The 12,723-nt window shown below is 29.3% G+C and overlaps 2 protein-coding genes across 3 annotated transcripts; one reads left to right on the top strand and one right to left on the bottom strand.

Moving 5' to 3' along the window:
- Positions 1-6,279: 6,279 nt before the first annotated feature.
- Positions 6,280-8,988, bottom strand: LOC105364573 (BRCA1-associated protein). Its single transcript, XM_011502543.1, has 6 exons — positions 8,643-8,988; positions 8,111-8,429; positions 7,830-8,019; positions 7,446-7,764; positions 6,775-7,199; positions 6,280-6,690 (listed from the first exon to the last, which is right to left on the bottom strand). The coding sequence occupies exons 1-6, from the start codon at positions 8,710-8,712 to the stop codon at positions 6,304-6,306; spliced, it is 1,710 nt and encodes a 569-aa protein (XP_011500845.1). The 5' UTR covers positions 8,713-8,988; the 3' UTR covers positions 6,280-6,303.
- A 231-nt stretch (positions 8,989-9,219) lies between these two features.
- On the top strand, positions 9,220-11,693 carry LOC105364572 (leucine-rich repeat-containing protein C10orf11). Of its 2 annotated transcripts, XM_011502542.1 has the most exons (5): positions 9,220-9,359; positions 9,439-9,525; positions 10,562-10,816; positions 10,897-11,157; positions 11,361-11,693. In XM_011502542.1, the coding sequence occupies exons 3-5, from the start codon at positions 10,617-10,619 to the stop codon at positions 11,599-11,601; spliced, it is 702 nt and encodes a 233-aa protein (XP_011500844.1). In that variant the 5' UTR covers positions 9,220-9,359; positions 9,439-9,525; positions 10,562-10,616; the 3' UTR covers positions 11,602-11,693. The 2 variants fall into 2 exon arrangements, with proteins under 2 accessions (XP_011500844.1, XP_011500843.1); XM_011502541.1 differs by having other exon boundaries at positions 9,220-9,525.
- Positions 11,694-12,723: the final 1,030 nt, after the last annotated feature.

Genomic DNA, 12,723 nt, shown 5'->3' with positions numbered 1-12,723 from the left:
TTCTCGAATCACTGGAACGGACAATTTGGCTGGTGGACCGTGTACGAGAGATTTTTTCGTGGTGCTTTATAAGTGATGCAATGGGAGGAGGGGAAGCACGAGAAGTATTTTTTAAATGGAGCGTGAACGTCAGAGAATGAAGCTGTGTAAAATCGCGAGTGTGTTATGTACCCTAACATTATCATAGCGTCCACGTTTAAATATTTTGCCGTGAAAAATTTTCCAACCATGCATAATATTGGAAATGTGAGCGAGAGCGTATGACAGAAACAACGCGACTGATTTAACAATATAAATATATAAATATGTATGTATGTATAGATATAATTATATATACATACATACATATATATATATATATATATATATATATATATAGGTAATGACATAAAACTCGTTAATTGTCGATATAAGAATAACGTGTATTAGACGCGTAACTCTGCTTACGGTGGTTATATTGCGTATATATCCGTGGAAATCGGGGTATTTTATTATTATAATTGGCTGTCAAAACGGATACAGTTTTACGAAGCTGGACACATTGTAAGTTTATTCATTCGGCAATTATACGATTATTATTTGCGAACTACGCGTATTTTTTCTTATCGGCATCTTTCAATTTTAGCGGACAAAAATCCACACACACCTACAGCGTGCATACGCTCGCGCAGTCGCGCATGCAGTGGCACACTGACACGCACACGCGCACGCACACGTACACCTGCCCACTCAATAATAAACGAAAGTCGAATTAAATTTATATGTAATTATAGATATCTAGGGAAAGTGTATATTTTTTATTAGTTATTGAATATATTAATTGATATTTTTTAAGAAAAGCAAACTGAGCGATTCCAATTGTTCCAAAAACAATTAATATTTATGCGACACGCATTTATTTATAATATTTCTTTTGTACTAAAGTTCTAAGTTAAATTTTTTGAACTGAATCGTCTCGATGGTAACTAACTCGTCGTATCCCATGTCAATTACGATTCAGATTATCATCATTATATACTGAATTCTTCGATTCTTCCACGTGCCGTATGAATAAATAAAAGTCCAAAAATATCATTCTCTTGTAAAGAATAAAAAGAGATGTAAATTTGTTTTCAAATGTATTATCAAGTACAAAATGTTTTATGAAACGGAATCAAAGTATTTTTTATTACCGATCACTCGTTTGTAAAAAAAGACATAAAACGGAAGGAAGAAAATTCAGAACTCTACACTTATGAGTTTCTACTTAGCATCTGCGTCCGCCTCTCAAATATTCGTTCGCTGTGCAAACCTAAATATTCCAATTATAAAGAAAACCTTTTGCAGATTATTACTTTCATGAAATAAGAAAGCGTACGATACTGCCGAGTAAATTAAAATAAATTTATGAGGGAACGAAAGAGAGAGGAAGAGAGAGAGAGAGAGAGAGAGAGAGAGAGAATATATATATATGTGTGTGTGTGTGTGTGTGTGTGTGTGTGTGTGTGTGTAAGAGAAAAAAAATGGAGAGAGACATAGAGAATGAGATAAATAAAAAATACAGAAAGGTATGTGTGCATGCAGAAGGATTTAATATACACGCGAAATAAAGAGATAAATTATATACATATATACATATTCATGCCCACGCACAAACATATGTATGTATGTATGTATATATATATATATATATATATATATATATATATAGTGGCGTCCTTATGGCTAGATAGTGAACAACGATATTACTGTCTGGTATAGATAAAAAATAACTACTAGATGTATAAAATAAATGAACCGTTAAGACTAGGCGCGTGAGCGAGCTTGGAAATAAATAAATATCTTTTGAAGAAAAGGAAATTAAAAATTAAAAATAACAATTAACGATAAAAAGACAAAGAAAATGAAGAAAAAGAAAAACAGAAAAAAAAATTCGAGAGTGTTGAGACTGACACTTATTCCATTCTGTATCTCAACGGCTGGCTTCTTCCGATTGAGCGACAGTTTCGAGTCGTGATCATCTAAACACGCACCGTCGCACCTTATTACGTATATATAATATTTAAAAAATTAAAAATTAAAAAAATAATGCATTCTATAAATAAATAAATGAGAATAGAGGAAATAAAGAGAGAGCTTGTAAGAGATGATAAAATACATAACACGCCGTCGCAAATTTACGTGAGGCTTAATTGAAACAACTATTTTTTAATAAAAACAATATGAAAATAAAATAAAAGAATCGGTTTATAACGTATGATTAAATGTGCGTTAAAAATAAAACTATAACTATAGAGAAAAGAAAATGGATTACGAGAAAGATCGGTCGATTTTTTCACTTCCACGGTTAAAAAGAATTGTCGCGCTCTACGTTTTGTTTAAAATAAGGGTAAAGTCCTGTCGTTTCTTGCAGGGATCGGATTCGATTTTTTTGAAGTTAATAATTTATCAATTTAACGATATTCACTAGATTTTTATAAACATAAGTTTTATAATATATATATATATATATATATTCATGATTATAAATTGTATTTTATATAAAATTTTTTTAATATAATCCATTGAATATAAATTGTATAGATCATAAATCAATACATGTATGAACAGCTTAGAAGAAATGCGTAACGAGTTTCCTATTGAAAGAAAAATTATCAAATTTATTTCCTAATGCTAATACAAAATGTGTAAAATTTAATGAGATTAGCTGCCAATCTTAACTATCAAAACACAAAAATAAAACAAAGAATACAAATTTTCGAATTTAATTAATTCTAAATTGTATGTTGTATCGTCAAAAGTAAACCCTTGCTAATTTTAAATTTACACATCAAACTACTAGAATTATTTAGAATAATAATACTTCATTGAAGAGCGAATCCGTTCCCGATTTCTTAACAAATAGAAATTAAACTGAAAAATGTTAAGGTGCAAAAACTCTAAGAGTCTCCTATTAGTAAAAATCATGAATTTAACGGGAAAAAAAAAATCTCGTACTCATTAAATACAGAATCACACAGAAACGTACATACACTCTCTCAGATACCAAATAAACTAAATAAGCGCGTCACGTTGTCGAGTACATCCCTAAATACACAACTCTTTCTTGTGATGCTTGTTATAAAAAAAAAAAAAAAAAAAAAAAAAAAAAAAAAAATGTAAAAATTACGCGATCGCAAAGTGACGCGCGCTTTCGGCAAAATCTTTTTTACGTCAGCTTTTTACTACTACAGCGAATAAAGGAGGCAAAAGTTTAAAGTAAAGTAAAGCCACAATTAAGCAGAGAAATACTTTAATAACCAGGTAACGGGGAGTGTATTTGGAAGGTGGCAAGTAAGTACAGATCGAGTACGCTCAATTAAAATGCAAATCAAAGTGTAATTAAGGATTTATAATCTAATAGTCGGGAATGAGAGCCGAGCGAGCGTAAATCGAAGAAAAAAAAGTTAGAAACTATACCGAAGTCATGAATACTGACTAAAAAAATGTAAAAAGTGGGGGCAACAAATAAACGAAAGAAAGAGAGTAGAAACAGATAGTTATTTAAGAGAAGAAAAAAGAAGAAGAAGAAAGAAAGGAAAAGTGAATTTAGGTGAGAGTGAGCCCAAGGCACAGAAAGGAAACGATTCGAGATATCCGAGATTTGAGCGAATGGAAATAAGTGGAGAACACAGTGAACGGTAAGAGAAAAATGAAAATTTCTCAGCAGCGACGACGCGCTATTGTAAAATATAGCTACGACCACTACCTTAGTAAGACATATACTATTTTATGCCGCTGATCTAATTGTTTATTGTCACGTGTTACTGTAATGATAACTAAAATTAACGATACGACATACGACATTGCGTATACATATACACATACACATACACATACATATACATATACATATATATACATATATACATATACATATATATATATATATATATATATATATACATATATATTTTATTTTATTTATATTTAATGATATGTAATTGACTGTATTTATTGTAAATAGTCACCGATGTTTGCTATGACGTACTGAATATATCTGTACTTGAATGGAAAAAAACTTGCCTCATACAATATAATTAACAAAAACAAAAACAAAAACAAAAGCAAAAACAAAACAAAAAAAAAAAAAGAATAAATAAACTAAAATCCTTTTATCGAGATCGTCCCAAATATCACCTTCTGTCCCACTCCCAATTTCCCCCATAACACGAACGAATTAAGAAAGGCGAAGACCCTTATGAAATATGAAATATGAACAAAAACAGTGAAAAAATGAAGATAAATTAAAAAAATACAGTGTGTGACCACGTATGAAATATTTGCGATGCAGATTAGTGCAGATGCAGAGCTCCACAAATCCATTGTCGCTCTATTGGTAATTTCAAGGATAATGAGAAAGCTGAATGTCATGTGTTTGTTATGTGTCGTAAAGCTATATCATAATGACGACTCGTTGAATGGAATCGCTTGTATAATTTTCTTTTCATATGGCAGAAACCCCTTCGTAATTTTATTGCCTGTTGTTATTATTAATTGCTTACGTAATAGGAAAGTTTTTACGCTTTGGATTCTTTTCTGAATTTTTTTCCCCAAAAACTTTGAGTAAATTTCACGAGAGATATTTATAATAAATTGATAAAAGATATTGATTAACTTCTAATGATGAAAATTGTGATTCATTCTCAATGTGAGTGTGAGTGTGTGGGTGCGTGCGTGCGTGTGTGTAGTAAAATTTACTAAAAGTTTTCACGGACATGAATTAATGAATGCTTATGTAAATTAAAATTAGTCGTCACTTTTGTGAAAAGTACGATCGATGAACAATTTCAAGGGTCATCTGATTATTCGTAAGTGGCAGATGCGTGATTCGCACATGGGATTGTTTAATTTTAGAAAATAATTCAAAGTGTAATAATGTAGTTGTTTTGTGTCATCGAAAATAATAAACCGACTGTGTTAACTTTCGTTGCATTGCAAAAGTTGACGAGAAAAGTTCGCGAAAAAAATTCGTTGTCGCTATTTTTATAAAAAAAAAAAAAACAAAAAGAAATCAAGAAACGCGGTGATTTTCCATACGGATATTAGTTTTGCTGATTTTACGCACACGGATAATATAAATGCATACGCTTAATATATGAATTTCGAATTTTAAGTATTGTGTTGAGACGGAATAATCGCTTACGAGCTATAATTAGAATCTTTTAATGTCCACCTATTATGTGAAAATTGACAGATTCAAACGACGCGTAGTATCGAAACGAGATGATTATAAAATAAAATATAAAAAAAGAAAGCCGGTGGAACGTTCGTGGTCCAAGCATGATAATGCAAGGGAATCATCACCGATAGGTTGAGATCGTCTCGAGAATGCGAGAGCCAAGAAGACAATGCGAAGGTTTTGTAATCGCGAGCTCGTCAAACTAATACAGATGTCAATATTACACTCGTATAGAAGAAAGAGATACGAAACTGAGACGTGCGATGACAAAAGAAAAAAAAAAGAAAGAAAAAAAAAAGAAAAACTTGATTGCTGTGGCGTGGAGTACGATGCTTTTGGTATATGCTAATTCAATGAGCGATCAATGAATCGATCATGACAGCGAGAATGCCGGGGGAAAAAGTCGCACGATCGGCTGATTGATCGCACATTTTTCGTTTCTGAATCGCGACTACACACACGCGTTTATTATTAAGAGAGAAAAAATAAAATAAAATAAAATGTAAAGGAACGAATTTTCAATTGCCTCTTTCGATTATATCGCGCGGATTATAAAAGGCGGTTTAAATAGAGAAAAATGTAGTCACGATTTGGGAGTATCTAGAAAGACTTTTGAATTATGGACTTTCGAATTTTTCATATTTGAGAAGTTTAAATTGAAGGAAATTAAAAAAAAAAAAAAAAAAAATCTAACACTGGGAAACTCCACGTAGAGTCACGACTCTTGACCCAACCAGCATGTCCAACAATTTACGATATAATTATAAGTACATTATATTAAGTGTTTTCAAAAAAAAAAATAAATATATATATGATCTATATATGATAATAAAAAGGAAAAAAACGTTACAATTCTTTTCACTGTATCCCCTTCATCGATTATCATACGTTCTCGTTGCGCTTAAAGTAATGATTATAAATTCGTTGGAGATTTTAAAAATTTTTTAATCTTGAGTAAAAAGTGATAACGAACGATTAAAAATTAAGTATCTGTTTTTATTTCTTTGAGAATATAAAACTAATATTTTACAACCATTTTAAATACATTAAGAATTTTTTTTTTTTTTTTTTTTTACAATGGGAGCTTACGCAAAATTATTCCTTTAATGTTTCTTATCCTTTTTATTTTTACTCTTTGGTGTAGTGGGTTTCGGAACTTGCGAGCCTGGGCCAATAACGATGCGGCCTGACGCAATTTCTTCCCTCTCTTCCGAATTTTCAATTTCATTTCGCGCTTCCAAAAAGAACATCAGATCGCGTATTTGCTCCCGTAAATCACTCGTCTCTACTTCTTTCTTCTTTTTATAATCGTTCATTTCATCTTGCAATTGATTGTGTTTGATTTGCCAAGACGTTTGATTGAGCTGTAGTGCTTGTCTTAATTCTTTTTCTTCGGTCAATTGAGTTTGAGTTTGTGTCAATTTAGAGTTTGAATTTTGCAATTTTTTTTCCACTGTTTGCTTTTCTCGAGTCAAAACGGATAATTGATTCTAAAGCGTAAAAATAATTATGACCGTCATAAATTATTACTCGCAAATTTTTAATTCAAAGTACTTCAAAATGCCATTTATTACCTTCATTCGGGAATTTTCTTCGGTTAAGTACTCGACTTTCTCTCTTAACTCGGCTGTTTCGGCACACGTTCGTTCTTCAATTTTCGTAATTCTCTCCTCGAAATATTCCCGTTGAGTTTCCAGTTGAGATGTCAATAAATATGTAAACTCCAGCTGTACAGAGTCAACTTTCTCATCGACACCTCCTCGTTTACCTTTAGTAGATTCTTGGCCTCCCTCGACCATTTTACCATCTTTATTTTGTAATAATCTATCGACCCAATGGTCTCCAACATAATCCCAGACTCGATTTTGCCCCAATTCCATTGCGTAACAATGATGTGTATCTCGGTAGTGCTCGAATGCGTGACTTTGGTCGTATCGGCCACAGCCAATGTGTCCACAAATTAAACAAATCCATAATGCCTCGTTAGGCGTTTCTGCAACTAATTCCCATTATAAATATTAATTTATATTAATTATGCACGATTAAAGAATCCTTTTATAATTACTTTATTGCATTATTTAACACTGTTAGAGCAAATTTTGTTTTTATTTTTTTTTTTTTTCTTTTTTTCTAATAATTTTTTTAACTTTCTATTATACAGATTGTAGATGGAATTCGAGTTTTTCTATTGATTTAGTGAACTTTTTGAGTTAAGGGCTGTAAGACGGTATGAGAAAGAGCGTACCGCATTCCATGCAACGGCTATCGGCAACGGGTTCCGGGGTCTGAGCATAACGGCAAACAGGGCACGAAGTGTCGCCCCATTTAACGAGACAACCAGCGTGAAAAGTATGGTTGCATAAAATTGTTAAAATGCCATCGACGCTTTCATCCATCTTTTCTAGGCATACGGGACAAGATGGTAATTCGGTATGACCTGCAAGTGGCAAACCATTGTCCGCGGTTTCAACTTTTGAAACAAAAACCATGTGACAAACTATTTCAGGTTCCAATGAATTATAGGGAGCCCCATTAAACGTTTCATAAAACTCACTAGCGGCAGCCTATTAACGATAGATATTAATTAATGTACATACAATTTTTAATTAGACCAATGAACTAAATTTACCGATGAGCGAAACGTCATTAGTGTCATATATTGATTAGGATTTCCATCTCTAATGATTCTAAAGTATTGAATATCTTGATGACAAGCTGCCGTAAAAGTCATTAGATCATGACAAGTCATTGTCGCTGGAACTGATAATATACAAATTGTATGGCTTCTATTTTGAGGTGAACGCATTTCTGTTAATGTACTGAAATTTATAGAGGATGTTTTATAGTATAAAATGCAGCCGAAATAAGTAATGAAAATTTTAATTATAGTATTATAAACGACACATTTACTTTTCTTTAAAAAGATGTAAGATTCCCTTAGTAACTTCGACAAAAGGATTTCCTGAAATGAAATTAATTTGATCCGGTGTATTACAAGCAGCAGCACCGATAAAATTATCCATATTCGGAAGTGAAGCAGCACTAGACAAACATGATTTATCCTCTAAATTCTCTCTCGATGTCGATTCAGATTTATTAGACATTTGAAAACTTGTAGTCTGCGGTAATAAAGGTAAAGGCCCTTCGCTACGATCCGAGTATGTTTCTATTGTTATGTCTCGAGATTCTCTAGAACCTCTCATTTTCCTTGCATTTTTATCCATAGCACCTAAAACAGTTTCTCAGCATTATTTATGTTTTACATGCATTTCATGTAAAAGCTTAGTTCAATTTACAGACAATTGTGGGATAGAAATTAATTCGAACCATTAACATCGTTAATTCAATTGATAAAACTATTAATTTTAATTTCATTTTCTTTTACGAATCAAAACAAAGATCAAAACGAATAGAAACAAAACAATATAAAAATCTGCCTTACTTGCGTCCTCGGAAAGATTGTTCACTTCTATTCGAATCACACAAAGAGATACCAAAATTTCAGAAGACATCACATACTAAAATTCTTCCTTTTTTTTCGCGAGGTATAAACACCAATAGACAAAATTTCTCATTAACAGTGCGAGATAATCTCAAAAATGACTTTTCGATTTTTTCATGCGACATTTCTTCATTTCCTCGCACTGGCTTTAGCTTTATATTATTCAAATAACAATGTTGCACAATCAATACAGGTGAGACGAAATTAATAATAGGGATAGAAGTTTTGAGAACTCTGTAAACATAGGAAAATGGCGATGACAAAAAGTATATTAATCTCGAGAATATGTTGTCAATGCCAAATATACATTTCACTCACTAGATGTCGCTACGTACTGTCCATACCAAGTTTCCCAACTTTCCATATTTTCTCCCCTTCAATTTATGTTTCCATATTTATGTTTATATACATGCGCTCGCATACGCTCATACATATATATATATATATATATATATATATATGTGTGTGCGCGAGTGTGTGTTTATGTACGCATATGCATGTGTGCGTGAATGCGTGCAACTAGGAGCTGGGATCTACAGGCAAAGATGTATTGAGGAAAGTGAGAAAGAGACGTATTCTATGAAGGTAATGACAACCGTATTTTATGGAATTATTTAAAATACAAAAGACATAATAGAAAGACGTTATTTCCAAATGGTAATGGAGTGAACTATTTTGTTTTTTTTAAATATATAAAATATTTTTCTACTATGATTCTTAATTTTTCATTGGAAAGAGTTTAAATGATAAGAAATGCAATTAAATAAAACTCTGGACTGCACGATGTTTGTATACAGCAAGGAAGAAGATGCAGAGAAAAAAGGTGAGTTATTTGATTAACATTTGCCATTATTTTAAGATATAAAAGGCATTTCGTTATTTAAGTTTGATAATAATTAGAATGGAAAATATATTACTAAAATGACACGCTTATTATGGAATCGTACAAGGATAATTGAGCTTGTTACATAATGTAAAATTCTAACCTCGAATTCATCAACTTCTTTCGTTATCAAAAATAGATAAGAGTTCTTATGAATTTCTTTAAATCACTTTTGTCAGTGAGCGTTTATTTGTGGTACTTAGTTGCTGGCTACTTTAAAGTAAAAATATATTCTTTAATCGTTTATAATTCATTCATTTTAATTCATGTAATTAATTTTTAAACAAAATTTTTTAATATTTTTGACATTCTGTGTGAAGTTATTTTTATTTTTTAATATTGAAAGAGAATTTTATTCTTCAGTTATTTTCAAGAAACAATTTTCCGTTGACGTGCAAATATAAGTATATTGAATTTTTAACTCAGATATATTGATAATTGAGTGAAAATTATTAAAAACTTTTTTATTTCTTTTATAAAATATATTACATTTTTAAAAAGCATAATAAATTTGAAATTTTAATATTTTTTCTCCAAAAGTTGTCTTATTAATATAAAAAAAATAAAAAAAAAAAAAAAAAAAAAAAAAAAGTAAGTAAATAAAATAAATGTAGTTTTAGTAAGTACAACAACAAAAGTTATAATTCTTTATTATGGTATTTGATTGCAACATTTTTCTATCTAATAGTTACGGATTTAAACTTGTAATTATATTTGAATAATTATTAGTTTATTTCATCTTAAATTTACAACATTCTACATACATATCATATCTACTTAAATTAATAAAAATATTTTAACTTACAAATATAGTCAGTAATTTAAAGATCAAAAATATCGGTCATATTATATATAAAAATTGTATATAATTTATATTGGTAATTAAATTGCTTCACAAAGTCATAATACGGCAAAATGTATATAAAAATGGAAAAAACTTAAATCTTATTGGTGTACAAATTTTTTTTATCCTTAGGTTGGCCTATTATTATGAATTACAATTAGAAGCGGAAGGTATAGAAGAGCTAGCTATGACATCCTTAGGAAAACTTGTTTTTGTCGATACTCATTCTAGACAATCGAAACTATCGCTTTCAAATACTTCCTCTCAAAATTTAAATAAATCATTGTCACTTGCCTTTGAAAATCTTTTCTATATGCCTTATGATATTATTGAAACTTATGGAAATACTGTTCTTACATTGGACATTAGTCACAACAAATTTAGCAGGTTGTTGACAATTTTTTTTTTAATAAAACTGTTAAATCTAACTTGTTGTAAACATCTTTAATTTTCCAAAATTTTTATAGAAATTTACATTTCCTGGCTGAATTTGAAAATTTGACTTCCTTAAATTTGGATTATAACGATATTGATGATTTCACAACTTTTCTCTACATGCCAAAACTACAACTTCTCTGGCTGAACTATAATAATATTAAAAACTTATATCCATTTTTAAAAAATTTATATACAAGTTTGCCCAATCTAAGATATTTGTGTCTCATGGGAAATAAAGCAGCTCCAAGTTATTTTAATGGTGGAACTTTTTATGATTATCTTCAATACAGGTACTCCTGTCATATTAAACAAAAATTATTAGAAATCACTTGATTGATTTTTCTGAATTTAAAAATATTTTTTCACATAATGCAGATTTTCTAACAAAGACATTTTATTATTATTATGCTAATGTAAATGTATTAAGAATATTGGTCCAATAATGATCCAATCAAACTAATTATGTATTGTATTTTGCTCATAAAATAAACAGGTTATTTGTAATTTCATGGTTTCCACGACTGGTACACCTAGATGATCGTGTTATCACAGCTGAACAACTTACCGAAGCCAAAAGGCTATTCAAGAGGCCTATTTTTGATCAATTAGTTGAAAAAACACCACTTCCTAATTGTTTAAAATTATTACATAATAAATTAACAGCAATGTTCTTCAAACCACTTGTACTATCGGAACAGTTCAAATCGACTAAAACAGTAAATCTTATAATCTGAATCAGTATTATTTAAAAGTAAAAATTTAGTTTACATTTGGCTATGTCTACATTTTTATAGAATATGGGATAATACGAGAAATTACTGTTAATTTTATTATTAAATTTTATTTCACATGTAATACAAATTATATATTCAATTTATATATTTCGTTTTTGTATTGCATAATTATGTATTACATTTTTATATTCTAATTTTATGCACTATTTTGAATTTTATTTGCAATTTAGCATCAGCAACGAACTTGTATTTACGTGCCTGTCTGTCTTATAATGAAATTTTACGAATTCGATACATTTGGATTATAGATAATTATTTAATAACTCACGAAGTATATATTTATTAACTATGACGCACATCGAGTAAAAAGGTTACTGACTTCATTTTTTTTACTTTTATATCTTTTTGTACATTATTAAATTTCAAAAGATGTAAAGTTTATGATAAGATAAAAAAAATCTTTAATTGATTTATTCCAAAAATATTGACGAAAAAAACTCAAAATTATTTGTTTTTTTTTTTTTTTAATAAGACTATTAATTATGTAAAAATTTATCAATTTTTTTATACACCGTATATTTATAAATATTTAATATATTTTAATGTAAAACGTTGAGAGTTTAATAAATTACTTAAATTTTTTTTTTTTTATTTAATTTTCTAGCCATATAATCTATGAAAAATTGTAAAATATTATAATATAATAAAACAACATTTTTATTAATGTAATATTTATTATTTTCCCCTTCTCTATTTTCTATTACCAAGATATATTTCAAATTTAATTATTAAAATCTATTTAAAATAGGTAAATTTTTTTTAATACAATCTCAATAATATGATGTTTAAATTATGTATTTTTAATCATATTTTCATCTTTTATAATATATATGTATACATATAAAAAAAATTATAACAATAACAACATATTACGACAATTATGAAGCTTTTTGAATTAAAATGTATGTATGTATTTGCAAAAGTAATTCCTTATCATATGTAAATAGTAATTTAATGAATATTGTTTGATTTAAAATGTGTAAATATTTATTGTATTATCATTAATTAAAATGATTTATAAAACATCCTTCAACTACAGTATCTTTGTAATTACTCTGTTTA

The sequence above is a fragment of the Ceratosolen solmsi genome, unplaced genomic scaffold (assembly GCF_000503995.2).
Source record: "Ceratosolen solmsi marchali unplaced genomic scaffold, CerSol_1.0 scaffold39, whole genome shotgun sequence".
Classification (NCBI taxonomy): Eukaryota; Metazoa; Arthropoda; class Insecta; order Hymenoptera; family Agaonidae; genus Ceratosolen; species Ceratosolen solmsi.
Note: the sequence above shows the minus strand (reverse complement) of the source record. Positions and strands in the feature narration are given on the sequence as shown.

Excerpts from the sequence above, each read along its gene's own strand:
- LOC105364573 (XM_011502543.1), bottom strand. The coding sequence starts at position 8,712 with ATGTCTTCTGAAATTTTGGTATCTCTTTGTGTGATTCGAATAGAAGTG. Across the intron at positions 7,765-7,829 it reads TAATGACGTTTCGCTCATCG|GCTGCCGCTAGTGAGTTTTA; the intron begins GTAAATTTAGTT and ends TATCGTTAATAG. Across the intron at positions 7,200-7,445 it reads TAGCCGTTGCATGGAATGCG|TTGCAGAAACGCCTAACGAG; the intron begins GTACGCTCTTTC and ends AATGGGAATTAG.
- LOC105364572 (XM_011502542.1), top strand. The coding sequence starts at position 10,617 with ATGACATCCTTAGGAAAACTTGTTTTTGTCGATACTCATTCTAGACAA. Across the intron at positions 10,817-10,896 it reads AGTCACAACAAATTTAGCAG|AAATTTACATTTCCTGGCTG; the intron begins GTTGTTGACAAT and ends AAATTTTTATAG. Across the intron at positions 11,158-11,360 it reads TATGATTATCTTCAATACAG|GTTATTTGTAATTTCATGGT; the intron begins GTACTCCTGTCA and ends TAAAATAAACAG.